Source organism: Akebia trifoliata, chromosome 16 (genome assembly GCF_017979445.1).
Source record: "Akebia trifoliata isolate Shusen 1 chromosome 16, ASM1797944v1, whole genome shotgun sequence".
In the NCBI taxonomy this organism is placed as follows: Eukaryota; Viridiplantae; Streptophyta; class Magnoliopsida; order Ranunculales; family Lardizabalaceae; genus Akebia; species Akebia trifoliata.
Window position 1 is genome coordinate 31,421,901 of NC_141390.1, and position 27,987 is coordinate 31,449,887.

Consider the following 27,987-nt stretch of genomic DNA (forward strand, 5'->3'; position numbering starts at 1 on the left):
AATTGGCTATCCAACACCACAACCTTTTAGATTTCATGGAAAAAATATATATTCAGAATTTTTTTATTTTATTTGATCCAAAATTTTGAAAATGGAGGGCAAATGAACTCCATCGAACTCCCAAATTTAAAATTAAAATTTAAAGATGAAAAACTATTTTAAGTTGTTTTTATTTTAAAGTTCATAGAATTTTGTTATCTACGTCCATGTGGCATTGAATCATATTTTTGGATGCCACAAGGTGAGTTCAATGACCTTAGTAAAGATTAAATCTTACAAAATTTGGACTTTGCCCAAATCATAGGCCATGGTCTCGTCTAAGGACTAATCCTAGGGCATGTGTAACGTGTGTAATGTGTAGGCGTTGCACATGCCCTGGGACTAGTCCCTGGACGAGATCATTATCTATGGACTGTGCAAAACCCATATATGGGCTTGGTCCGTTGTTTACAGGGATACTTGATTATAAAATTAAATTTTATTTTTTATTTTTTTATGTCTATTACGAATTTTTATAAAACTCAATCGAAAAAATAAATGCTACTATAACTTGTTGAATATTGTAAAGTATAAACTTGTAAGTTGTAGCGTGCAACACAAGTTTGACTTTAAAGTATCCATACTTAAAAATATTGGAGAATCCACCTTTTTAGGTGACAAATGTCTCTTTCATTTAAAAAAAAAGAGTAAATTATTTAAAGGATCTTGGTGGAGGGATTTATTTCTAAACAATCCCTAAATTTTGCTCAATAGCTTGATAAGACATTTAGCAAACTTTTTATTTCTTAATGGTCCCTCATTATTGGTAAACTCACCACTTTTTATTTATTGTCGAACTTGATGCCTTTTCATTTAGTGTCCAGTTCCCAATTTTTATTGTCGAACTCACCATTATTTATTGTCGAACTCGGCATTGGTAAAACCCATCAATTTTCAATATTCGAGTTTTTTCGACTAAAATATATGGAAAGATCAACTAAAAACTTAAAATAACGGCTTGTTTAAATGATTTCAACCTAAAGAACAATTCTTGGTCGATTTTCATTAAAAAATTATTTCAAAAAACTCTTGAAAATGACTTCTTTCTTAAATCCTTTTCGATGGAATGAAATTTCCGAAACTCAACTAAAATGCAAAAAAATCCAATTTTTTTGGATGAAAACGATGAGTTGAAAAAGTTAAGGCATTCAATCATGAGAAATGAAGGAGATGAGGTCCAGGGTCTGCTAAGAAAATAAAAAATTATTAAATGGACTATCAAGAGACTGTCCAAAACTTGGGGATGATTTAGAAAAAAGTCTCTCCACAAGCGTTTTTTAATTAATTTTTTCTTTTAAAATAATGACATACCCCCTTTACATTTATTTGAGATGCCACCATAATTTCTCAAACTGATGAATTGTACCTTGACTTTGGTCTTTTTTTTATTATAAACTAATGGAACAATAACTTCATTATCATCACCTTCATTGTTGTTTTTTTTTTTGCTAACCGAGTGTCCAGGCCAACTTGCGTGCATCGTGACTAATCTCGGGGAGGACTACCACAACAACCCACCACCATGGTCCCCCAATTAATATCATCACCTTCATTGTTACCATCACCATAAATGATCTTCACCATTAACATCACCAATTTCATCACCATTATCATATTACCAAATTTTTTATTTTTGAAATGAGACGGATAATACACATATAATGCATATTTTTCATTTATCGAATTTTTGACTTATTTTTTGAAATCTAAAATAGAATAGAGCTCGAATTTTTCACGTATTGAATTTTTACCCTATTTCGAATTACCAACAAGGGGCTATCCTTTGGACACGATAAAATAACAAACAGGACCCAACACCCGTGTCACCTCTCTTAAATATGGAGTCTATCTCCCAACCATACATATATGTATCTAACATTTAAGATTTATAAGATGAAGCACTCCTCTCCAAATTCCAAATGCCCTCATTGTCGTCAATAAATTAACATAATGCCACTCATCAAGTTGTACGTACTTATGGTTCATCAAAAATATCTTTTCAAGAAGGAAAATGCTGAACTAACATTGAAATTGACATTGTTTTAAATAATGCTGATGTGAATGTGTCTCCAGAATCATAGATGATTTTCATCAAGATACGGGTGAGAAGCATTTATGGTTTTGTGCACAACAATGTCAATTTCAATGTTACTCCAGAATGACTCTTTCGGGAAAGGTGTGACCCAATTGGTATATCTCAGACCTAACATAGGAACCAAAAATATTTTCTTTCCAGGGATTATCAAAATTGATATAATTAGATCTGGTCCATCTCGACCAAATCTAATAGGGAGCCGACCCCTCATAACTCTGCCATGTGGAGGTTCGAGGACTGAAGCATTAAGAGTCACATGAATCTGGAGGAGTGAGAGAGATTAAAAAAAAAAAAAGTCAAACAATTCCTTCTATCTATTGGTCTCATCTCAACAACCAACTAAAAAAAAAATAGAAATAACTAGGTTTGGACATCAAGGGCATATTTGTAGTTATCTTGAGAGGACATGGGCAAACTAATAGCTTTGATTATTATATAAACAACCCTTGGTGCCCACACACCAATATAACTTGAAACTAAGAAAAAGTAGGTGAAGAAAGAGATGGAGCTAGTAACAGAAGAGTTGAAGGCCAAGGCAGAGGTTTACTATGGAGATGAACTTGGCCAAGAGAAAACCAAGTTATTGCTCAAAGAAGTAGGATTGCCCAATGGGCTCCTTCCCTTACAAGACATACTTGAATGTGGTATTGTAAGGGAAACTGGGTTTGTTTGGCTAAAACAAAAGAAGAAGATTGAACACAAGTTTAAAGAGATTGGGAAGTTAGCTTCTTATGGTACTGAGGTCACAGCTTATGTTGAGAAACTTAAGATTAAAAAACTGCGTGGTGTTAAGGTCAAGGAGCTCTTAGTCTGGATAACATTAGAAGAGATCTACATAAAGGATCCTCTCATCAATAAGATCACCTTCCAGTCTTGGGCTGGTATCGGCAAAACTTTTCCAACTTCTGTGTTTCAGATTGAAGAAGTCGAGCAAGTCAAGGAAGGAGTGGATGGAGGAGAGGGAGAGAAGGTGGTGTGCACCTGATTAATATGGTTTCATCATCTATGATCCACCAATTAAATATGCTGTGTTGATTTTTTTTTTTTTTTTTTTTTTGAGTTTCTCTAGTTATATTGTTATAATTAAACAAATATATGTGTCAAAGGATATTAGTTTGATCATAGTTTATTATTAGTTTTATATTCCTTAAATAAGATAATGAAAAGTTAATGTTAAGGTTTTAAGGATAGTTTTGATATGCCCCTCTGACTTTTGGTGTGGCAATAGTAACTCTCTAATAAAAGTGGCCAAAAATATCCTTATTTTCAACCTCTTTCATAAATCTTTGATCCCACTCCCCCAAAATCCATGAAATAATATATTTTCCAGAGGACTTTGCCAAATAAATCAAGGGTTGAGGACTGGGTTTTCATATGTGTCCTGTACGTGCGGCTGACGTGTCAAGCGTATAGCATCATTGATCATGGATATTTTTTTCGGGATACACAAAGAAAAGATCAATGATTCTATGCCCTTGCCACGCCTGCGATGTACAGACCGCATATGTTTTTTTTTTCTATTTGTCATTATTCTTTTTTATTTCATTGATCGACCATGACCTTTCCTAATTGTATCATTTTTATCTCAAACCCACCTTCTGGTCAGAAGTATTGTCATTTTGGATCAGTGGAAAAAAAAAAAAAGTAATTTTTAGAGAGAGGTTGTAATCATGATTTTAAAACTAGTTTTGATGAGATGAAATCATCTCGGATGAATTTTCTAATACATTTGAGACATCTCATTCAACAAATAGAAAAATGAACATTGGTATTTAAATCTCGTCGGATGCATTAACTTGTTAGTCCTCTCGGTCTCAGTCAAGTTTTGAAACCATGGTTGCAATTTGACAAGGTACACTTTAAAAAAGGCCACTTTTTTTGCTTCTAAAAATTTATAGAGATTAAATTTTAAACAGGTAAAATAGTCTAAACTTTTTGAAAATAGATTAATGTTTGAAATAAAAAGTGGCCACAAAAGGTTGTTTACCTAGGTATCACCGGCACAAGTTACAACTTGGCACAAGATTCGGATAAATTGATATATTTCTTTTATGGGTGGCATTAAGAAGCCTTGAAGAGAGCCAAACATTTTTTCAATGTATGGGGTTAGAAGTTTTAGAATGAACTGATTTTTTTTTTTTTTTTGTAAGGAGATCGTCCTCACCAAAAATCGGCCTATTCCAAAACTTTTAATCCCATAAAAAATGATTTACAAAAAATAGACAGTCCACGGTTCTTTAACTTGTAAACTAGGCTTAAAAATTTCGGAATGAACTGATTTTTGGTGATGATGATCTCTTCACTATAGAGGTCATCCTCATAGAAAATCAGCCTATTTTGAAACTTGTAACCCTTATTTAGAAAAATGTATGGCTCTCTTTAGGGCTTTCCAACGCTTCTCGTTTTTTTACATGCCAAATGCCAGATACACATACAACGAGACACATGTATACAAATCTAAGGTTAATATTTGGTGAGGATTATCACCTCACCATATGAATTATCTCACAATAGATCTGCCGTTTCTAAAAAAAATTTAGTTATATCCATGATTTTAAATCTAATATGAGACTGAGACAACTCATCCGATACATCTTGGTATCGTCCACCATAGAGAGGGATAGACAAGTGAAATGTATTGGAAAACTTGACCAAGATGACTCAGTCTTGTTCATGGACGAGACGAGATGTCAAAATGACCTTTAAAACCATGGTTCTATCAAATGTGGAGTTCAAACTAATAATTAAATGAACAATCCACAGCTTTTTTTTAAGTTCAATTTATTTTTTTTTGCAATGTTGGATGTCAAAAATGAAAATCATTTTATTAAATGAATAAAATGCAATACGGTTTTGCTTTTGCAATGTTTCAGAACATCTTTTATACATATCAAGTCAAAATTGTGATATTTAATTCTAACCTTCACTTCATCATGTAAAATATTTTCCTACATTTATTTATGAATAAAAACTATTTTTTTTTTATATTAATTTTGATTTTTTTAATAAGCAAAACAAATTTTTATAAAACAGGAACAAAGGACAACTATGACTCGAAATAACACACCCAAACCCATCTTCCTCCTATGAAATCTTGACCCCTTAACATGTTTTCGTTTTTTGAAGTAACAACACATCAAAGCAAAACAACATTGTGAACCTTGATCAAGTCTTCCTTATAAAAGTTGTTTCAGTTCGGGATTGCTTCAAAATTGTATGCAAGGATGCTCATGCAATGGCTGTCAAATTCAAGAGAGTCATGCTGTAGTGACCACAAGATTGTACCTCATATCTCGCACATCCTGAGGTGAAAGTGTGTAGGAACCATAGATGCTTATTGGCTTGTATCTTGATGAAAATCATCTCTGGTTTGTACCAGTTACATGTCAGGATGTGCAATATGAGGTCACTTCAGCATTATTCAATTCAAAATTCTTGTTTACGAAAGCAGTAACATTCCCTAACACTCACCAGAATCTTAGACAATGTCAATGAAATTTTCATCTTAAGACGAACACGGCCCTGACACCTCATTATTGTAGAATATTGCACAAAACTTCACACTTTGTTCGGAGATTGCAACTTGAAAGCCTGACAAGGTCGGTTCCAGCATTTACGATGAAGTGAGAATATTTACACGTAGCCACTACATCAAAACCACCTCGAAGAGAACTGGACTTTAGAGCACCGAGAAGTCATACCTGGGAAGGCCTGACCCATTTGCCATCAATCCAGTCTTGATGAAGTCTCAAATCAAAATGCCCAAACTGCAATTCCTCATTGGAATCTTTGAAATAGACTAAATATCTGCGGCCACTAAGAACTTTGGAAATCGTACCCACCCACCACACATCGTTGAACAAAGCATCAACTACTTCGAGCTGATTGTAACTGTCAACTTGTGGAGTGTCAGGAGGGGAAGGCCTAATGTGCAGGGCATCCACCTCTTCTTTCAAAAGCTCAGAATCATCATCTGTCCAAAGAGTCCGGTACTCTACAAGGAACTTGCCCTCTCCAATTGGATTTATAACTTTAGCAGGAAACCAAGCGCCTATGAAACCTTCTTCGTCACTGCTGACCTCTACCAGTGTCCCCTTATTAAACCTCCCTTGCAACTCAGAAGAATTTTTATTCTTATCGGTCTCTAACCTGGATGATGTATTCTGCAAGCCAAGATTTCAAAAAGTGAGCAAACAAAAGAAACCAAGACATACCCAGAACATCAAAAGTATGCTGCAAAATGCAGCTACATCTAAATAATATTATAATTTTATATTCTAGTTAAATTTATTTCAGAAGGTGTTTATGATAAAAACAAGGAAATAAATATATTAATTTTGAAATCATGCATTCTTTGATAACATAGAACTATCCAAGAACTTGACACGGATAAGCAGATTTTAAGAGGGATGTGCAACAAGAGCCACAACAGAACATATTAGTCTTTTTCTTGGTCTCATTTGCCTTTTCCTTACATCCATCATCTGGGGTTGAGAGTTATGTCTAAGGTGGCATTATTTATTTCAACAGTTGCCTTGAACAAAATCGAGATTATAGATCATCTCCTCTCTAGGGATCTCCTCATTGTGAATTTTCATTTCCTATGTAAATCCTGTTGTGAATTGGTAGATCATAATCTTATTCAATGTTAGCTTCATGAGAACCATTCGGTCTAGTTTCATTATGTTCATTCGCATCGAGGGGGTGTTCCTTGAATTGGTTTTCCTTCCTTTTCAAAGTTGGTGTCAATCTCCCTTCAAATTGCATAAGAGAACTTTGTGGAGTTCTCTTTCATTTACAATTTGCTGGGGAATATGGAAGGAAAGGAACATGTAGGTTTTCGAATAAAACAGACCAGAGATTTATGAAGTTATAATTGGTATTTTGAGTCTGATGTTTTATTGGTGTAAGTTGTACAAGGAATCCCTTTTTCGAGTTTCATTTTTAGGTGGAATTATTTTTGTAGTGAGGATATGTAGAGTGTGACCTCCTGCTCTGTATGTCCTCTTTTGGTAATTGATATAACTTGACCCATCCGAGAAAGGAAAAAAAAAGTAGGGAAGACTGTCGAGCAACCATAGTTGCTTAACAACTTAAGTTTATGGACAATGGAACACGCTTGCCCTCTTTTAGAACTCACCTCTGTAAAAAAAAAATCGTCTAAAGGATGAACTTGCAATTTGTATCAAGATTTGTCTTAGAACATATTGACATGTGTATCTAAGTTAGTACTATTGAGATGGCCGAAATGGAAAATGACAGCCTTTGTTATATGAGTGTGGCGGATACCAATTAGGAAGCCTATTAGTATTAGTTTCATTTTTGTACAATATCTGTGCGCAAATAAATCAATGTAAACATACCAAACAAAAAAGTAAAAAAAAAAGAAAAAGAAAATGTAACCATTACAATGGAAAATGTAGCAGAACATAGGTAACGAAAAGAGTAAAAGACAATTGAACCAGAGTAGTAAAGTCAGCCAAAGTTTTGGTGAATTTTATCAATTTATGAAATAAAGTGAATTTTACATGTAGTGCTCGAATCGTCTCAGTATTGTTCACCAACGAGACAGGTTTATAAATCGTCTCAAAGGCATGAGTTGTTCTGACTCTAAGGCATTGTTTGAAATCTCGTCCGAGACGACTCGGTCTCGTTCATGGACGAGATGAGACGTCAAAACGAGTTTTAAAACCATCATGAGAAGTGTCTAAAAACAGTTCCATCACCACCTTTTATTTCTACATTGCTTGCTCTTAGAAGGTCCTTTGATAAAAATAATTATTCAATCAAAAGTTTTAACTCAAGAACAACTATAAGGATAAAAATCAAGATCAAGCAGTCCTTGGTTTGCATAGTTTGAATTTGCTTTCCATAAAAGTTTATTTCATAAATTTAAACTACATTAGTCTTGCAAATATGTAAAGTAAAACCCAAATTTTTTAAAAATATAATTCTAAATAAATAAAAATACACTTTCTTTTTTGCAATTGTTTTTTTGGGGGGATTGAATTTTAAGTAAGCTGTGCTTGGTTCTTGTTGAATTTAATAGTTTTCGATGATATAATGGTTTCAATTAACATAAGAGCAGCAAACGAAATCAGATATCTTCGATGCACCGTTAAAATCTGGAACTCCATCAACAAAAAGGAGAAAACCCAATTGATAAAAACCATTAAAAGAGATAAAGAAAGAAACTCAATACCTGATGCTGCTGCTGCTCCAATGGAGGAACCCAGGAGCCATAGAACCATTCACGATGAAGCCGAAGGTCTGATTGCCCGAAAACTATCTCCTCCTTCGTAGCCCTAAAGTACACCTTATACTTCGAATTCTCTAGAACTTTCGTTACCACTCCTTCCCACCAACCATCGTTATGAGATGCGTCGACTTCATCACTCAATTCGAAGCTACGATTAGTCTCTCGAGGAGGACGAGGCCTCACACTGACCGCATCAACAAACTCTCTCAAAGGCTTCGATCCCTTTTCGTCCGCCATTAAACTCTGGTACTCAACGAAGATCTTACCTCTCCTCGAATTAGATCGAAGAACTGTGGCAGTGAACCATGCACCCCTGAGACCCTCATCATCGCTGCAGATCTCTACCTCGGTTCCCTTGCTGAAATGCTCGTGCACAACTGTTCTTGAAACCATAGATGTTTAGGGCAAGAATTTGTGTCTCAAAACTCTAAAAAGAGAGAGACAGATTACAGAGAGACACAGATGAGAGAGAGATTACAGAGATTTAGGGTAAGAGTTTGTATCTCAAAACCCTAGAGAGAGAGAGAGAGAGATTACAAAGAGATACAGTGAGTCAGTGATACAGATGAGAGGGAGAGAGAGAAACCTGCACGTATCTAGACATTCCCCTCCATACTTTGGGAATGCTTAAGATACCCCTATGTTTTTAAACTGATGACATGCCCCTTGACCTTGGTCTACTGTATAAGATTAATAAAAAATAATATAAATGCCCTCACCTTTGATCTCTTACTTTAAAAAACCCTTGAGCTAAATTAACAGGCAATTTGGTCAATTTACCTATCCCTCAACAACAGAATCTCTTAAACCCATCCTCTCTATCTCAGTGCCTAAAACCTTGATTCACTCTCTCCATGAATTTTGCAAAACCTCATATCATCAAGTCAAAATTTTATCGAAATTCTACTTTAAAACCCACAATAAATTTTGCAATCCTAGATACCCATTTGAAGAAATGCCGAAATTTAAAAGAATTTAACCAAATTCACTCTCAAATGGTCATCTCTGGATTCATCAACGACACATTTGCTGCAAGTCGGCTTCTTAAATTCTCCACTGATTTTCAGTTCGTCCACATCGAGTACTCACGTCGCATCCTAGATTTCGTTGAAACCCCAAATGGGTTTATTTGGAATACCATGATGAGAACTTATTTGCAGAGAAACTCTGCTGAATCTGCAATTCTTCTATACAAGTTGATGTTGGAGAAGAATGCCGAGCCCGATAATTACACATACCCAATTCTAGTTCAATCATGCACTGTTCGATACTCTGTAAAAGAAGGAGAAGAGATTCATAATCATGTTTTGAAATTGGGTTTTGATTTTGATGTCTATGTTCAGAATACATTGATCAATATGTATGCTGTTTGTGGAAATTTGAGCAATGCTCGAAGATTGTTTGATGGAGGTTTTATATTGGATGTTGTTTCGTGGAATTCAATTTTGGCTGGATATGTTCAGATTGGAGATGTAAAAGAAGCAACCTTGATATTTGATCGGATGCCCGAAAGGAACATAATTGCTTCAAATTCAATGATTGTTTTGTTTGGTAAGACAGGCCGTGTGGACCATGCTCGCAAACTCTTTGATGATATGGTCGAAAGAGATATGGTCTCATGGAGTGCTATGGTGTCTTGTTATGAGCAGAATGAGATGTTTGAAGAGGCCTTGTTGATGTTTGCAAAGATGAATGTTGAGGGAATAATGATGGATGAGGTCGTGATGGTTAGTGTTCTCTCTGCATGTGCAAACTTATTAGCGATTAAGGAAGGAGAGTTGATTCACGGCTTAAGTTTGCGAAGTGGAATTGTATCTTATATTAATCTTCATAATGCATTGATTCACATGTATTCAAGATGGGGGGACATAGAAGCGGCTCGAAGGCTGTTTGATGCAAGCCAACTCTTGGATCAGATCTCTTGGAATTCAATGGTTTCGGGATACTTGAAATGTGGGTCTGTGGGGGATGCGAGGGCGTTATTTGATTCCATGCCCAAGAAGGATGTTGTATCGTGGTGTGTGATGATATCGGGTTATGCCCAGCACGATCACTACTCAGAGGCTTTAGCATTGTTCCATGAAATGCAGCTCAGAGAAATTAGACCTGATGAGACCACATTGGTGAGTGTGATCTCTGCTTGTGCCCACTTAGGCGCTTTTGATCAAGGAAAATGGGTTCATGCTTATATAAAGAAGAATGATCTAAATATCAATTCCATTCTTGGTACAACCCTTATTGACTTGTACATGAAATTTGGATGTGTGGAAAATGCATTAGAAGTATTCCATGGGATGGCAGAAAAGGGGGTATCTTCTTGGAATGCCCTCATTGTGGGATTAGCCATGAATGGGTCGGTTGAGGGGTCCCTTGAGAAGTTCTCGGAGATGAAGAGGTGTGGGGTAGCACCTAATGAGATAACCTTCATTGGAATTTTGGGGGCTTGTCGACATGTAGGCTTAATTGATGAGGGGCGTCGTTACTTCAAGTCCATGATCCAGATAAACAAGATAGAACCCAATGTTAAGCATTACGGATGCATGGTTGATCTTCTTGGCCGTGCAGGTTTGCTCCAAGAAGCAAAAGAACTCATAGATAGTATGCCTATGGTACCAGATGTGGCCACTTGGGGTGCTCTACTTGGGGCTTGTAAGAAACATGGAGATACCGAAATGGGGATGATGGTAGGAAAGAAACTCATCGAGCTTCACCCTGACCATGATGGGTTCCATGTACTATTATCCAATATATATGCTTCAGAAGGAAGATGGGATGATGTCGTAGGGATCAGAGGGATAATGAAGCACCAAGGAGTGGTGAAAACTCCGGGCTGTAGTTTGATTGAAGCCAATGGCGTTGTCCATGAATTCTTAGCAGGAGATATTACACACCCTCAGATGAAAGAGATAGAAAGCATGTTGGATGAAATGGCTAAGAGATTAAAGATGGATGGTTATGCCCCTGATACCAATGAGGTTGCCTTTGATATTGATGATGAAGAAAAGGAAACTAGTCTGCATAGACATAGCGAGAAGATAGCCATCGCATTTGGGATTATCAGCACAAGTGCGACGACAACTATTAGGATACTGAAGAACTTGCGTATATGTGGGGATTGTCACAACATGGCGAAGGCTATCTCGAGAATCTTTGAGCGTGAAATAGTGGTGAGAGATCGCCATCGGTTTCACCACTTCAAACATGGATCTTGTTCATGTATGGATTATTGGTAATGAATTTTGCAGTAAAATCAAATTGGTTAAGGATTTGAAGATAACAAGAAGGGCTTGCTGAGGTAGAAGTTGGTGATGCGGGCATTTAGGTCATTTCATTTAATCTTCTTAAAAGACTAACGTCAAGGGGTATGTTATCAGTCTGAAGACATGGGTGTCTCAAATATTTACTAGAACATGGAGGGGTATAGGTCTTAAATCACCCATACTAGAATTTCCTTTTTCTAAGAGAGGTTTTATTGCCACATCAATTTTTGCTAACAGCACCCCAGGGTATGTGTTAATCACGATTCTATCCTCGTTTGGTTTGCGAGAAAGAACCATAAACAATGGCTTCTATAACTGTGACTGGTTTGATCCAAAATCCATCGATTCTCCGTATAAGAACACTAAATTCTCATTCGAATCCTTCCTTTGCTTCTCCTGGACTACACAGAGCAGTTTTCAAGAGATGGGTTTTCTTCAATAACCCAATTAAAGCCTTGAAACCTTCAGAAACAAAGGCAACTGGTTCTCCTGGATTGTATTCTTCCCAGACATTCGATCTCACAGCAGAGAACGTGGATTTGGTTCTTGAGGATGTTAGACCTTATCTGATCTCTGATGGAGGAAACGTTGATGTGGTTTCTGTTGAAGATGGAGTCATATATCTTAAACTTCAAGGTTAGCTGACTCTTCTTCTTCTTCTCTTGTTTGTGTAATTTGATCTGGGTATTCTAAAATTTTGATTCTTTGGTATTTTTACTTGGTGGGGTGTTTTTATTTCTGATTGTGTAAATTGGGTTTCTGGGAAATTATATGGTTCATGCAGTATTCTGTAGTTTGCTTGAGATGGATTATTCTACAGTGGACCTTTTTGTAGTTTAGATTTTATTTTTGAAAATTGGATTCTTGATAGTACTTCCATCGTGGGGAAGGGGTTAGGTTCTGACTATGAAAATAGTTTTTCGATAACGGTATGATAAATTAATGGTGTTTTTAAGACTAATATTGTGAAAATGCAGTATTCTGTAGTTTGCTTGAGTTGTGTTTGTTAGTTAATGGTGTTTTTAAGACTAATATTGTGAAAATGTATTAGTCTCAATAGGTGATATATAAAGGAAAGTCAACTGAGATGGTTTGTTCATGTGCAAAGAGGTCAACTATAATCCTAGTTAGAAGGTTCTAAGGAGCAAGAGAAAGCCCGTGAAGATCGTAGATTAAGGTAGTGAAAGTGGATATTAACATACTTGAACTAACATAAGACATTGATTTAGATGGAACTGAATTGAGGAACAAAATTCATTTTTCCAACCTCAAATTTCTGGGATAAGGCTTTGTTGTTATACTTCCACTTTAACCTTTCAATTACTCTAATTATATGGACAATGTCCTAAATCTCTCCATCTTAATGGATAATAGAACCAAGGATGATTCAACTCTTTTGTTGAGGCAAGGAGATCCTTTATCTCCATTTTTATTTCTTATTATAGCCGAAGCCCTAGGTAGGTTATTTAAAAGAGCAGTTGAGTTAGGTAAGTTGTCGGGTTTTAGGGTGAATAACGGTCCTTTGATTTCCCATCTTGAATTTGCGGATGACACATTAGTTTTCCTGGATCATTCGAAGGACCAGGTGAGGGTGCTTCGAGTTTTATTGTGTTGCTTGGAGGCTATGTCAGGATTACATATTAACTTACAAAAGAGCAAGCTTTTTGGGGTAGGAGAAGTGGAAGATATTCATTTGATGGCCACAACTTTGGGATGTGGGTATGACTACCTGCCCACGTCCTACTTGGGCTTACCTTTGGGAGCACCCTATAATAGCAGTAAAATTTGGGACGGGGTGATTGAGCGATTGGAGAAAAGGTTGAGTACGTGGAAGGCCAATTACCTTTCGAAAGGAGGGAGAGTAATTTTAATCAAAAGTACCTTAACTAGTATTCCAGTTTACTTTCTCTCGTTGTTCACTCTTCCAAGATCCGTCGAGATCAGATTAGAAAGGCTCATGAGGGATTTTTTGTGGAATGATAAGAATGGCAAGAAGAAGTATCATTTGGCCAGATGGAAAGTGATTTGCAAGCCAAAAAAGAATGGTGGGTTGGGCATTAGGGGGCTTAGATTAGCTAATAGAGCGCTGCTAGGAAAGTGGCTTTGGAGGTTCGGTGAGGAGAGGGGTAGTTTGTGGAGGAAGGTTGTTATGGCTAAGTACGGGGAGAGAGGGTTTGGCTGGTATAGCGGTGAGTCTAGAGATTCGTATGGTTGTTGTGTTTGGAAAGGAGTTTTGAAAGTGAGCAAGGATTTTGAGAATGGGATTAGGTTCAAAGCGGGGTTGGGAGACAGAATCAGATTCTGGGAAGACAGTTGGTGTGGTACTTCGGATCTAGCGACTCAATTTCCGTCTTTGTACGTTTGTTCTATGAAAAAGAACCAATCTATCCAGCAATGTTTGATTCGTAACGAGACCGGCGCTACCTGGGATTTGGGGTTTAGGAGACACTTTAATGATTGGGAATTAACTGAAGTTACATCTTTCCTTGATCTCCTGCATACGATTCATCTCAATGAAAGCGAACATGATAGGTGGGAATGGACAAGGGCTAAGAACTTGAGATTCTCTGTCAGGTCTTTCCATAAGTGGCTCATTCCTTTTGCTGAGCATTCTGGTGCGGTTTCTATCATTTGGTTCAAGTCAATTCCCTCTAAAATTTCCTTTTTTGTTTGGTTGGCTTCTCTCGGAAGGATTCTTACGACGGATAATTTAATAGCTCGAGGTTGGATCACCCCAAATTGTTGTCCTCTTTGTTTGAGGGAAGGGGAATCTGTTGATCATATCTTAATTCATTGCTCATTTTCTTTTAGTATTTGGTCAACATTCCTAGGTCTTTTTCGTATTAGTTGGGTCTTCCCTCGGAAGTTCTCTTCCTTACTAGTAGAATGGACCAGTATCGATTTCCATGACAAAAAACGTGTCCTGTGGACTATGCTACCTTCGGCTATTGCTTGGGGGGTTTGGAACGAGAGAAATAACAGGGTGTTCAATAGCAAGGTTAGAAGCTCTCATTCAGGATTCTTAGAAATCCTGGGCTTGTTATACTGGTGGTCCAAGCAGAACATGGAGTTCGCGGGGAGTTCTTTTGATGACTTTGTTTTTAGATGGAACTCTTTGTGCATTAATTGAGACTGTATTTGTTTCTTTTTTCTTTTTGGTGCGTTGTGGGAGGCTCTCTCGGCCTCCTTGTTCTTTATTTTGTATTTTTTCCTCTCATTAATATATTATACTTTTCAAAAAAAAAAAAAATAATCTATTCAACCTCCTGACAGATGTTGGAGATAAAAAGAGAACGAAACTGCTATATCTAAGTTGACCTGTTGAAAGAGGTACCTGCGTATTGCACCTCGATTGAGCATAGGACATCAGCAATGCGTTGCTGCCAATACCTACCTTCACCAGTTTGCCTACCAAATTATTAAAAATAAATAAAATTTTAAAAAACAAAACAAAACAAAAAGTAATCTCTCAAGGCTGGTTAGATTTGTGTAGATAATGGATCATTGACCACTTTTGATATCAGAAAACAAGTTGTCAAGTTTGTTATCAGATGTGATTTGAAAAGCTCCCTTGGATTCTTCAACCCCCCCCCCCCCCCCCCCCCTCTCTCAATTTTTGTGTGTAATCTGTAATGTGTATGCGCCATAAATTTTTATAAATGGATTAATGATAACCATTGAAGGTTAGAGAGGAGCGAATGAAGCCTACCATAAGTCATTACCATCCAATCAATAAAAAAAAGTTATTACCATCAAATATGTGTTACAATATCTTCTGTTCTTTTTTTCTTTTTTTTTTCTCTCAAATAAGTTGATGCTGTGGGCAAAAGGAGTTCATGGCACTGAGTTAATTATGTCAGCACACTCTAGCATAATTTAACAATATAAGCAAGTCATTTTGAGTTAGGTGTTTTGGGAACCATGCAACAAAATCACCAAGATTGCTCATAGGGTTGGTAAAACTTAAAAGTGGTTTTAGTAACCTATAGAAAAAGCTTGCTAATGTTAAATTTTCATTAAGAAGGCTAGGTCGGGAAATTTTTAACTACCCATTGCTTAACAAACGCTTAAGTGCCTATACATGGCATTAATGAAGCAATATCAGCAGCACCATCCCCTCCAATTGTAGTAACGAGAGCTTGGCAGTTAAATCCCCATATTCATGTTTCTGATACACTGGACCTGTTGATTCGATGTATGGGTTTATGTATTATTAACGTCAACCAAGTTTTGACTGTACTAGTTCTTAAAATGGGGTGTGTAGGAGCATGTGGAAGCTGTCCCAGCTCAACAACAACCATGAAGTTGGGGATTGAACGTGTATTGAAGGAGAAATTCGGAGATGCAGTCAAGGATATTTGCCAAGTTGTTGATGACCATCAAGATCTATCTGTTGAGGTGAGTCCTCCACTCATTTAGCTGTGTTCAAATATAACATTTCATGCTGTAATGCTGATTAAATATTCTATGCTATTACAGGCAGTGAATGGTCATCTTGACATACTACGACCAGCCATTAAGAATTTTGGTGGAAGCGTGGAAGTAATATCTATTGATGGAGGGGATTGTCATGTCAAATATGAGGGGCCAGAGTCCATTGGAACAGGAATTAAGGCAGCCATTAAGGAGAAATTCCCTGACATCATGAATGTCATATTTACTAGCTAGGTTGCAACACTCAAAAGTAGCTGGAGTCTTGGGCAATCAGAAAATAAGGGATTTTTACTGTGAAATGATTAGTCACATTGTATTATGTGTTAAGCTCAAAAGGTATTATTCTTCTGTATGTATACGTGCATTGATGTATTCATGTATTCTGTATCCGTGCTGTTAGTAATGCTTGGTACATAAGCTTTTTTGTATTTCCCTGGATGAAATTTGATGTTACAGGTTTTTTGAATGAATAATGATTTTCTGACGCCCCTTTACGACCCCATCACGGAACCATAGATCATTTGCCTCTTTTTCTGGTGTATCCCATCTCATCTCCTCTCATGCAATCTCTCTCATAAAGGTTCTGCCATATAACCTGCTTAGATTTTGAAACAATGAGTAAGAGAACATCAAAGATAAAAGGTCATTCGTTCCTTGTTATATTCTCAAAACTGCCATTCCATTATTCGATATTGTACATAAGTTGGATCATCGCATTTGGTTACATGGACTCAACAAGTCACATTTCACAAACAAATTGGTTACATGGACTCAATCTTTCTCACTGGTTACATTCGTTACTGATCTCAGCCAACGTGACAAGCTGATTAAAAATGGTGTATAAACAAAGTAGCAAGTGCATGTCCAAGTGATCAATCCCTGAGTTACAAAAGAAGAAAAAAAAAATGAATAAAATCTCCAAAATGAAAGAGATTTAGAACATTTGCGTTTGATCTGAATCCATTACCTGGCCGAAGACTTCAATGTTTGCTTTAGGATAGTCCCAAAGATGAAAGAACCTGAAGACAAACCTCAAAATTTTCAATTTAGTTACGAGTTTTTTTTTTTCCACTTAATAATAGATGAATAAGAAGTGACCTTACTTCATTATGGGAATCTCAGCCAAAGGACAACCAAAACCAACAATGCAAGCTAGGTTGAAGCCCAACCATGTCCCATCCAGGAATAACCATATAAACTCAGCCAATGCAAATAGTATGTAAGCTTCAATGTTGCTTGGCACTTCAGCTTTGTACATTTCAGCACTCAATTCAATGAACAATACCAGTGCACTTGGTTAAACAGGAGTGAAGATGTTAGAACATATTATGAATTTCTCAGCAAAGAAGACATAATCCCATCCATCCACACATTTTTTTGCATATCGTGGGTATCCCCACCGTTGGGGTGAGACTAACGCCATGGTCACACACACCGCCCACTCGGAAAATCCTACTAGCAAACGGTTGAGTCGAGGGTCAACTGGCCCCTGGAGGGTGGCCCGAAGGATTTCATTGCTTTGTGGGGTTTTGAGCACTTGACCTGCCCTTCTTGAGGAGCTTATCAAGGCTCGGCATGCCTCTAGGTCAACCCCTTGGGGTTATCCATCCACACATACTATAGCTGACACACATCGCATTATGTGTAGACATACATCCAGTTCAATTTCAATACATTCATACTAACATACGTTCATGTTGACCGCTTTATTAATTACACATTCATGTCTAGGGATGGTATTTTCATTTTCAGTAATAAAGTTGGATCCTTGTCAAGAGAATGTCTATCTTAATTGTGAGGAATGATAATAAATATAAAAGAGTGATGCTGGAATGACCTCAAGATTGTACCTCATATCGCACATCTTGACATGAAAGTGGGTATGAATCATAGATGCTTTTTGAGTCGTATCTCGATGAAAATGCATCTATGGTTCCTACACACTTTCATGTCAAGATGTGCGATATAAGGTATAATCTTGAGTTCACTTCAGCATTATTCAATATAAAAAAAGGTTAAATAATTGAGATACTCACATTAGAGAAACTGCTGTTCTTTCCAAGCTTCCTTGTGGAACCTTGAACTTGGAAGAGACCCTTTCATCCAAGAAGAGTTGTAGCAACCCAACAGTGCAGTAGAAAATTCCAAGCAAGGGAGGGACCTACATAGCATGAATCAACAAAATGAATTAAAACTTCAACATCTGTATATAACAAGAAAAATAAAGAGTAGAAAAAATGTGATACCCATATGTCTGTATGAAGCAGTCCAATATCGATCGATCCATTATGGTATATTTGGAGGTTCACCCTTGAATGAATTGCATCAAGAAGGGGCCCTAAGAAGAAACCTGAACCAAAAAGAGAGAGTGAAATAGATGGCCAACTTCTTTTGAGAATTGTTTTGCTCTCCTTTCTCAAACAACAAATGTGTTTGGGCAATATTTTCTGGGATTTTGGATAGTATGGAGAATTAGGAGGGAAATAAGAAGAGGAAGCCATAGCAATGTAGCTTTGCATATTTTCCTCTTACGTTTGGAAGCACCAACATATCATTTACATTGAATTTTCAGGGAAAAAAAACGACTTTTAAATGGAGTTCAAGAAAAAACAATACCCATCAATTCTAAGCTACATGAGAGGTAAGGGAATGAGAGGCTCTAGTTGTTTGAGATGACCAAATAAATGGATGCATTAACATTTTATCTAGTGGTTCTGATTTCTCCTCACTTCCCACCACTTTAGCTTTTGCTCTCTCACTCCAACTTAAATGATTCTTGGGAGGATGTCAGAAAATGTCCTTCCTTACCCTTTACTATTTGCCCGTCCGTGCCGAGGCATCCTCTTTGGTAGGGGCATGTAGGGGTAATTAAGAGTGAATTGATTTTTATTTTTGTAGGGGCAACTAAGTGTAATTTTATGTTTTTTTTTTTTTTTTTCTTTTGAGGAGAAGAGTGGCAGATTTTTTTATCTGCCATTGTCATCCATCGCAATTGCTCATAAACCAAATTCTCGTGATAACAAGTACTCCCATTGTAAATCTGCCCTTGCTCTTTGGGTTAAGGGGGAGAGGGGTTAAAAGAGGAAAAACAATAAAATTTGAAGGGTATTACTAAAAAAATTAATGATAAAATGACACAGTAAATTACGTGATTTGTTCACTGTTGATGTGGTAAGGGCACAAAATCATAGATTTTTTCTTTGTGTATCTCGAAGAAAAAGATTTATGATTTTATACCTTTGCCACGTCAATCACGTATGATTTACCGCGTCCAATCATCACAACTTTATTGAAAAAGGGAAGAAGATGAAAGATAATATGTAAAGTTGAATGGGTGATTTTGAAATGTGATAGAAGAAAGAAGAGAATAAAATTGGGGATATTCTTGAAAGAGAACGGAGAGATAAGAAAATATAGCTAAAATCAGTCTCGAGATACTCTTTATGGATATAAATATTGAGAAAAAAAAAGTGGGACCCACCATTGTATTTTATTATATAGAATATGACCACACTTACAATGGGTCCTCACCAGCATTAGACATGTTCCACCTAGATGTTCAAATCAAATTCAGACCAAATTTGATGGTCGTACCCATTCGATTCGGTGTGATATTGTTGTCGCCCTAAAGAGAAAACAGCTGATAAGATGGTTACACATGACTAACCCAATTGGATGCGTTTACCAAAGAGAAACCCTTTCCTTACTATGGTAGTGAGGAAAAAGTTCTTACTAAGGGGGTCTTTGTTTGCGCTATTTTTCAGCGTTTATTGCTGAAAAAAAATTAAATTCAGCACTTTTGTCAAAATAGTGCGTTTGTTTACTCTATATTTTCAGCGCTTATTGCTGAAAATAAGTGAAAAAAATTCATCACTATTTTGATGCTGAAAAAAATGCTGAAGTGGTAAGCACTTCACTTTTTTCAATACGGACAAGTATGCCCCTTATTTTTTTAGCATGGACAAGTATGCCCTTATTCTTAAAAGGATATTACCTCTTATATCCCATGGATAAATATATAAACACCCCACAAATTAATAAACTCACATCATGACTAAATTATTTTGTCTTATATGGGTTAAAAGTTTTGGAATGAGTTGATTTTTGGTGAGGATGATCTCTACAATAAGGAGATCATCCTCACAAAAAATCAGCATATCTTGAAACTTCTAACCCTATCAAAACAAGTTCAAGAATCGTAAATCGTCCCTTTTTTTTTTTTGAAAATTATTTTTGACGAGTTAGCAGTTTCAAAATGGACTGATTTTTGGTGAGAATGATCTCTAAACCATATAAACCATCCTTACTAAAAATTTGCTCATTCCAAAAACTTTAACCCATATAAAACAAAAAAAAAATGACTATAGTGTGGGTTGCCTTTATTAATTCATAGGGTGGTGCTTTTATAATTACACATCTTTCATTTTCATTGAAAATTATTGATCCAAAATTAAGTTCTTTTAAAGTTGATTTCAAATTTTGGTGACTTGTATGACATTATTATTTTTAATTTAAAATTTGTGAGCTTTTATAAATAGAAATTATTATTTATAGATTGAAGATTTGAGTATTATTTATTATTTAAAAATAAATTGTATTTTAATTTTATAAGAAATAATATATTTTATTGTGTTTGATAATAAATAAGCATTTGAAAGATGCAAACAATGTATAATATGATTGTAAGGGTAACAAAGATAATTTACCAGTTTCAGCAATGTGTAACAAGCATGATTCAGCATCTAAACAAACAACTTTTTCAGCACTTAAATTCAGTGCTTATAAGTTTCAGTGCTTAATGCTATTCAACACTTATTTTTTTCAGTTTAACAAACAGCACCTAAGCCCCATCCACGGTCAAAAGAACTTCAACATGCATAAAACAAGTCCTCGAGAATTATATCACATTAACAAGGCTTTTTTACCTCACTATCATAGTAAGGCTAGTTGGACTCTTTTCCTAGAAGATTAGTCTCACATTACCTTGGAAAAGTATTTTCAAGTATATTCAAAAAAATAAAATTTAGAATTTTATGCTTTACCTCCATGGCACCCAATCTTTTTTGGGTGTCATGTCAACTTTCAGCTCATATAAATAGGTGGTCCGTGTTTGCACGGCTAGGTGTCATGTCAACCTTTAGTTCATATATATATATATGGTCCCGTTCAATGGCTAACTTTTTGGCAAAACATTTTTCAAAACATGAGTTAGAAGTTTTGAAATGGGCTGATTTTTAGTGAGGATGATCTCTACGGTGAGGAGATCATAATCACCAAAAACCAGCCCATTCCAAAACTTCTAACCCCATCAAAAATAGTTTACAAAAAATGGACGGTCCACTATTTTTCAACTTGTAAACATGGGTTAGAAGTTTTGGAATGGGATGATTTTTGGTGAGGATGATCTCCTCACCGTAGAGATCATCCTCACCAAAAATCAGCTCATTCCAAAACTTCTAACTCATGTTTTGAAAAATGTTTTGCCAAAAAGTTAGCCATTGAACGCTACCCTATATATATATATATATATTATATATATATATATATATATATATATATATATATATATATATGTCAGGTTCAAGGGCCATATGAGAAAACATATGTAAAAACTTTTGTTTTTAATAAAATTTTAAAACATGGGTTAGAAATTTTGGATTGAGCTGATTTTTTGTGAGGATGATCTCTATGATGGGAAGATCATCCAAAAAAAAAAAAAAATCAGCCCAATCTGAAACTTCTAACCCCATTAAAAGTGATTTAGAATGTGGACCGTCGATTTTTTATCAATTTTTATCACTAATTTGTAAATCACTTTTGATGGATTTAGAAGTTTTTGATTGAGCTGATTTTTGGTGAGGATGATCTTTTCATCATAGTGACCATCCTTGCAAAAAATCAGCTCAATCCAAAACCTCTAACTCTTATTTTGAAAAACGAAAGTTTTTTCATATGTTTTCTCATATGGCCCTTGAACCGCCCCATGTATATATATAGATATAGATATATATGGGAAATGTTCAGCAACAAATATTTTTGCAAAATATTTTTCAAAACATAGGTTAGAGGTTTTGGAATGGGCTGATTTTTGGTGAGGATGATCTCTTCGGTGAGGAGATCATCAACACCAAAAATCAGCCCATTCCAAAACTTCTAACCCCATCAAAAATGGTTTACAAAAAATGGACGGTCCACGATTTTTCAACTTGTAAACTGGGGCTAGAAGTTTTGGAATGGGCTGAGTTTTGCTGAGGATGATCTCCTCACCGTAGAGATCATCCACACCAAAAATCAGCCCATTCCAAAACCTCTAACCCATGTTTTGAAAAATGTTTTGCCAAAATGTTTGTTGTTGAACGGGACCCTATATATATATGCTGTAGTAAACTCAAGATTGTACCTCATATCGCACATCCTGATCAGAAAGTGTATAGGAACCATAGATGCTTTCATCAAGTTACGAGTCAAAAAGTATCTATGATTCGATGAATAAAAAGCATCTATCCAACTTTAATAGAATCGTAGTTACCACGATAGTACACACGGCCGAAATTAGAACCTCTCCTACCTAATCCAAGATTGTTCCATATTTGATCCAAGTTTTTTTTTTTTTGTGGTCAAGCGAGTCTTTGGATTCCTCTAAAACTAGGTAGGAATAGCCCATCCAACTTTATTTTCAGTTCAGAAGAAGGATTCGTTCAAGATGAGGAAGAATATTGTTGTCCCAAGGTGTCTATTTCTTCCTTTTTATTTATATTTATTCCCAATGAAGCAAAATGGTTATAAAAAAATAAAAAAAAAAGATAACTACATTTTATTCAAGGAAAATTATCGACACAACATTGATATTATTGTTTATTATCAAAATAATAGTAATTTTTCAAAAACTACCAACAACAATTTAACATTTTCTTAAATTGTTGAACTGCCCGACGATTTCAAAAAAAAAAAAATTGCCGAACTGTGCAACGATTTATATAGGATTATTTTAGGTATTTGAAAATGGTGCTTAGTTAAAATATTAATTAGACAACCCAAAGATTTAAGATTTTTTTATTTTTTTATTTGTAATTTCTTTTGCTAATATTTGATAAATTACTTATTTTTTTAGGTAATAAACAACAAATTCAAAGTTATTTTCATAATTTTCCAATTTATTTTTGCAAACGGACCCACAAGTCCACCAATGTTTACCTTCTTTATTTTCAGGATCATCATCATATCCCCTTACCACCAATGAAAGTTGTTCAATCCAAAGCCAGCCATATTGATGATTCAATTACTACCCCCTCAAGATAAAAAGATCAAATATTTTCAATCTAACGGTTGATATTATCTCCTACACGTCAAAGGGTGGGCCCAACCCCTCCATGTGGAACACATGTACTGATGATCACAAGATTCTGTTTGGTTCTAAATTAATGATTTTGGCTAAGGTTGCGTTGGGGCAACGCTGCCTTACATGGGGTATTTTTTTTTTTCTCTATAAATAAATCATTGATGGGCCTTGCCTCACTACCTCAAACATACCTCTAAATACATAGTTGTTCAAGGATCTTAAGTCACTAGATTTGTACTAATTAATTGCAATTACGATGGCATCACATAAAAATTATGCACCTTCGGCCTCGGCTACTGAAAAACTAATCACCATACTTAGCATTGATGGAGGTGGAGTTCGCGGCATTATTCCTGCAATTATCCTCGATTTCCTCGAATCCGAACTTCAGGTATTTATAATTATTTTCCCGGGAAATAACTAAGTCTCGTTGGGCCTTAGATCATAATGTAGATTGTGTGGGCTCGTCGATGTACCTCAATCTTCGGGGAACTATGTAAATCTCTATGTCGTGTGCTTGCATTTCCGATATATTTTATTTCATTTCTTTTACTATTTTTGCGACCGTTTTATTTGATACGTATATGTGCCACATTTAATTGTAAGTCATATTTAATTTGGTTTGGTTCAAAACAGAAGATCGATGGTAGGAGCGTAAGGATCGCAGATTACTTCGACTTGATCGCAGGGACAAGCACAGGAAGCCTTGTAACGGCCATGCTAGCTGCACCAAACAAAGAAAATCGGCCTCTCTTTGCTGCAGAACAAATCAAACCCTTCTATTTCAACCATTGCCCCAAAATATTCAGCCATGAGTCTTCCACCTTCACTCAAGCCATTAAAGGGTAATATTATTGAAGAAATTAAACTTTAATTATTAACAAAATGTTTTCTTATCGAGATAAATTTATCCATCTGTGTAAAATATATATATATATATATATATATATATATATATATATATATATATATATATATATATATATATATTATAATTAATTTACCTTTATACCCTTTTGATTTTTTAAAAATTACTTAACCAAATATTTTAAGAGTCGTGGTAGAGTGACCTTGGGATTGTACCTCATATTGCACATCCCTGCCGGGGAAGTATGTAGGAACCATAAATGCTTTTTCACTCGTATCTTGATGAAAAGCATCTATGTTACCTGCACATTTCCACGTCAGGGATGTGCGATATGAGGTCACTCATATTTTAAATTTAGAGGGGGTATAAAGATAAATTCATTACAAAAGCTTTTACAAAAATAGCTAAATTTGTCTAGGAATGTAAATATTTTAAAGAGTTGTGAAAATCAGACACTCTTTTTTTAGACACCACCTGTGTGCCAGAATCGTAGATCCTTTGCTTCAGGATACACAAGAAAAAGATGTATGGTTCTGTAACTGCTAGGTTAGGGAGCGTATGAAAAAAAAAAAAGGTCAAATTATCATTAGTCTATTTTAAAATTGTATGTGTTTTTTTTTTGGGTCAAACCAACTAAGCTATAGGTCTAAGCCCAAACTGAATGCATTATTTGATAAAATAAATAATTAAAAATAAAAAAGAGTCGTGATGAATACATGCGGTTAGTTACACGGCTATCGTGGCAAGGTCACAGAATCATAGATCTTTTTCATCGGGATATACGGGAAAAAGATGTGCTGTTCTTTGCCCTTGCCACGTCAACCGTGTACCCAACTCTATACCAAAACCGTGTGCATTCCTCATTATTCTAAAAAAAAATTATTCATTTCGAAATATTCTCACCTAAACTTACTTTTTCTAGTTTAGAACATAATAATTGATAATATTAACTTTATAAATATCTAATAAAACTAATATTCCCTTGAATAATTTTTGGATAAAAAAAAAACAAAAAAATAAAGGATTATTTCTCTAATTAAAATTTTTTCACGCACGACAACGGACTCGTGACACAAATGTTGTTGTGCTTGGCCTTGGCCTTGGCAGGTGCAAAGCTCATTGGTTTCCAAAATCAGATAAGAAATTAAAGATGATTTGGAATTTCTTTTATGAATCAGCAATTAAGATTATTGGAGCATTCTTGTTTAGACCAAGATATGATGGAACCTATCTACATAATAGTATCAAGGAAATGCTAGGAAATATTAGGTTGGATCACACATTAACAAATGTCTTTATTACTGCTTATGATTTCAATCTCCTACGCCCAATCTTCTTCTCCACTTCCCAGGTATGTTCTACTTAAAATTTTATTTTCTGCACCTCAATTGTTACTTTTTACACCCCAATTAAAAATGAAAAACATAAGTGAATGATTGATAATAAGTAAAAGTTGGGGTGTCAATAGAAGCTCTCTTGATATTTATTTATTTATTTTATTTTAATAGATTTCTATTTTTTGGGTTTAGGATTTTATATGAGCCTGATCATAATTGTAAACAACTACTGAAATTATTTGAATGAGTGTTATAATGTTTTGTAATATTGAGATTATAATTTGAACGAAATCTTTGTAATGTTTGAAGAGTGTGTTTTAATCTTTATTTGAGGTGTGGATTATAATTTGAAGAGCGTGACACAAGGTAATTTTGTGGAACCCTAAACATTTTGGTGAAGAGTTGTGATAATTTGACGCCTCCCTTTGACAAATGCCCCCATCACACAACCGTAGATAATTTGCCTCAGGATACATAAGAAAAAGATTTATGATTCTGCATATCCTGAGGCAAATGATCTATGGTTTTATGATGGGGGTGTTAGAAAATCAATATTCTTTGGTGAATATTTGAGATACCCCTCAGGTTGTTTTCAAACTGATGGAGAGGAGAGGAGTCGAGTCACATACAGGAGTTGCAACTCCAACTCTCTATAAAGAGAACTACTATTGCCACATCAACTTTTGTTAATGCCACACCAATCCCTATGTAAGTCATCAAAGAATTGCACACAGTTGGTGTGGTGTTAACAAAAGTTGGTGTGGCAATATCAACTCTCTATATAAATAATGATGATTTGTTAGCTATTTTACATGAAATATGGTTTGGAAAAGCATGCACAAATTGTAAATGTAAGTCTTGTTTGTGCTGATATAAATACATGCATGCTTGGGTGCAGGCAAAAAAAAATGCTTCCAATGCCGTGTATCTGTCGGATGCCGTTATCAGTTCAGCTGCAGCCCCTTTTTATCTCCCCCCATATTATTTTGAAACTGCTACAACAAAATACAACGTCCTCGATGGTGGTGTCATGGCCAATAATCCTGTAAATTTTATGTTTTTGATACTAGCAACTTTTAAATTTGACTATAAGCAGTGAGAGTTCGTATGTTGTGTGTTCGATACACAATATGAGCAATATTTCCTCGGGGCCACCCGCGAGGGCAGTCCCTCACTTAACTGGTGAGTGTGATGTGTGAGCGCTGCACATGCCCGGGGGTCTCATATGCCTTGGTTCCAACCCCCCTAGTTGGATGTAAGTCCAGACACCCCCCATTATCAAAAACAAAACAAAACCAAAAAACCAAAAAACTTTTAAATTAGACATAATAATACACTTGTACAATTGATTATCAAATACAAGCTAATTGATGTTGTTGATTATCCCGTAAATTCTCCACTCTATCCATCACCAACTCTAAATTAAGTGGCCTCGCATTGGTTCGACAAAAATAATGGAATTTACACATAAAAAAAGAAGCTATTATTGTGTTTTATAACAATCTTCGAGATTATTGTGTGGTGTTCAGACCTTGCTAGCGATACGTGAAGCGACGAAGTTATATGGAAACCAAGATTCAAATAGCAACCCAGATTACAGTAGATATCTAGTTCTCTCCCTTGGCACGGGCGCCGCAAAGAGAAAAGGATACCAAGTAAAAGACCATGAATGGGGGTTGTTCGACTGGTTTGTTCGCGGAGAACTAACACCACCCCTTCTCAATGTGTTCTTCAATGCAATGAATGACATGGTAGACATTTACATGTCATTGATCTTCAAAGGCCACAATCGTCAACGTAATTATCTACGTATACAGGTGCTTTCCTATTTCTACCAACTTTTATTCTGAGAGATCTTACAGTAACTTGATATTGATCACAAAATAAAACCAGGATGACAACTTGGAAGATAAGGAGACATCAACCGATGACGCAAGATTGCCAAACCTTAGAAAGCTCGAGAGCATTGGACAAGCCCTTCTCGATAAACCTGCTTCAGTCACAAACATGGAGACTGGCTTACAACAGCCTGACTATGGTGGACCCACTAACAGACACGCTCTCATCGAGTAAGAACACGATAGTTAATTTTCATACATGAATGCATCATTTTTATGTACAAGGTTAGTTTACATTTATATATATAAAACAGATTTGCCGGAAGGTTGTCTGGAGAAAGGAGACGTCGGCTTGCTAATTGTTCACGGGGATACTAGTGGAAGCTCTACAGGAGATAGGTCCTTCTCATCAATATATGGATGTGTCTGTGTTTCCCTTAGTTTTCTTAGATTTTATGATATATGTCTATAAGAAAATATAGACTCGCCTAGTAGGATGTTTGGGATGCATTTTATCT

General features: G+C 35.8%; 5 protein-coding genes and 1 pseudogene across 6 annotated transcripts; 4 read left to right on the top strand and 2 right to left on the bottom strand.

Moving 5' to 3' along the window:
• The first annotated feature begins 2,614 nt into the window (after positions 1–2,614).
• On the top strand, positions 2,615–3,331 carry LOC147383573 (uncharacterized). The gene has a single exon (XM_086427817.1). The coding sequence runs from the start codon at positions 2,637–2,639 to the stop codon at positions 3,117–3,119; it is 483 nt and encodes a 160-aa protein (XP_086283943.1). The 5' UTR covers positions 2,615–2,636; the 3' UTR covers positions 3,120–3,331.
• A 2,015-nt stretch (positions 3,332–5,346) lies between these two features.
• Positions 5,347–8,957, bottom strand: LOC147383574 (agenet domain-containing protein). The gene is made up of 3 exons (XM_086427813.1): positions 8,337–8,957; positions 5,836–6,297; positions 5,347–5,725 (listed from the first exon to the last, which is right to left on the bottom strand). The coding sequence occupies exons 1-3, from the start codon at positions 8,784–8,786 to the stop codon at positions 5,693–5,695; spliced, it is 945 nt and encodes a 314-aa protein (XP_086283939.1). The 5' UTR covers positions 8,787–8,957; the 3' UTR covers positions 5,347–5,692.
• A 209-nt stretch (positions 8,958–9,166) lies between these two features.
• Positions 9,167–11,626, top strand: LOC147383575 (pentatricopeptide repeat-containing protein At3g62890 pseudogene; annotated as a pseudogene).
• A 306-nt stretch (positions 11,627–11,932) lies between these two features.
• Positions 11,933–16,575, top strand: NFU1 (NFU domain protein 1). The gene is made up of 3 exons (XM_086427816.1): positions 11,933–12,289; positions 15,918–16,051; positions 16,133–16,575. Exons 1-3 carry the CDS (start codon positions 11,956–11,958, stop codon positions 16,319–16,321), a joined length of 657 nt encoding a protein of 218 aa, XP_086283942.1. The 5' UTR covers positions 11,933–11,955; the 3' UTR covers positions 16,322–16,575.
• A 131-nt stretch (positions 16,576–16,706) lies between these two features.
• LOC147383577 (insulin-induced protein) lies at positions 16,707–18,800 on the bottom strand. The gene is made up of 5 exons (XM_086427814.1): positions 18,334–18,800; positions 18,124–18,248; positions 17,191–17,379; positions 17,055–17,106; positions 16,707–16,966 (listed from the first exon to the last, which is right to left on the bottom strand). The coding sequence occupies exons 1-5, from the start codon at positions 18,604–18,606 to the stop codon at positions 16,859–16,861; spliced, it is 747 nt and encodes a 248-aa protein (XP_086283940.1). The 5' UTR covers positions 18,607–18,800; the 3' UTR covers positions 16,707–16,858.
• A 4,795-nt stretch (positions 18,801–23,595) lies between these two features.
• LOC147383578 (patatin-like protein 2) lies at positions 23,596–27,979 on the top strand. 2 transcript variants are annotated; one of them, XM_086427811.1, is made up of 7 exons: positions 23,596–23,817; positions 24,063–24,271; positions 25,402–25,645; positions 26,530–26,676; positions 27,161–27,448; positions 27,525–27,700; positions 27,784–27,979. In XM_086427811.1, exons 1-7 carry the CDS (start codon positions 23,683–23,685, stop codon positions 27,845–27,847), a joined length of 1,263 nt encoding a protein of 420 aa, XP_086283937.1. In that variant the 5' UTR covers positions 23,596–23,682; the 3' UTR covers positions 27,848–27,979. The 2 variants fall into 2 exon arrangements, with proteins under 2 accessions (XP_086283937.1, XP_086283938.1); XM_086427812.1 differs by lacking the exon at positions 26,530–26,676.
• Positions 27,980–27,987: the final 8 nt, after the last annotated feature.

Excerpts from the sequence above, each read along its gene's own strand:
- LOC147383578 (XM_086427811.1), top strand. The coding sequence starts at position 23,683 with ATGGCATCACATAAAAATTATGCACCTTCGGCCTCGGCTACTGAAAAA. Across the intron at positions 23,818-24,062 it reads TCCTCGAATCCGAACTTCAG|AAGATCGATGGTAGGAGCGT; the intron begins GTATTTATAATT and ends GGTTCAAAACAG. Across the intron at positions 24,272-25,401 it reads TTCACTCAAGCCATTAAAGG|GTGCAAAGCTCATTGGTTTC; the intron begins GTAATATTATTG and ends TGGCCTTGGCAG.
- LOC147383573 (XM_086427817.1), top strand. The coding sequence starts at position 2,637 with ATGGAGCTAGTAACAGAAGAGTTGAAGGCCAAGGCAGAGGTTTACTAT.
- LOC147383574 (XM_086427813.1), bottom strand. The coding sequence starts at position 8,786 with ATGGTTTCAAGAACAGTTGTGCACGAGCATTTCAGCAAGGGAACCGAG. Across the intron at positions 6,298-8,336 it reads TGGAGCAGCAGCAGCATCAG|AATACATCATCCAGGTTAGA; the intron begins GTATTGAGTTTC and ends CTTGGCTTGCAG. Across the intron at positions 5,726-5,835 it reads AATGGGTCAGGCCTTCCCAG|GCTTTCAAGTTGCAATCTCC; the intron begins GTATGACTTCTC and ends CGACCTTGTCAG.
- NFU1 (XM_086427816.1), top strand. The coding sequence starts at position 11,956 with ATGGCTTCTATAACTGTGACTGGTTTGATCCAAAATCCATCGATTCTC. Across the intron at positions 12,290-15,917 it reads CATATATCTTAAACTTCAAG|GAGCATGTGGAAGCTGTCCC; the intron begins GTTAGCTGACTC and ends TGGGGTGTGTAG. Across the intron at positions 16,052-16,132 it reads ATCAAGATCTATCTGTTGAG|GCAGTGAATGGTCATCTTGA; the intron begins GTGAGTCCTCCA and ends ATGCTATTACAG.
- LOC147383577 (XM_086427814.1), bottom strand. The coding sequence starts at position 18,606 with ATGCAAAGCTACATTGCTATGGCTTCCTCTTCTTATTTCCCTCCTAAT. Across the intron at positions 18,249-18,333 it reads TGCTTCATACAGACATATGG|GTCCCTCCCTTGCTTGGAAT; the intron begins GTATCACATTTT and ends CATGCTATGTAG. Across the intron at positions 17,107-17,190 it reads GCTGAGATTCCCATAATGAA|GTTCTTTCATCTTTGGGACT; the intron begins GTAAGGTCACTT and ends GTTTGTCTTCAG.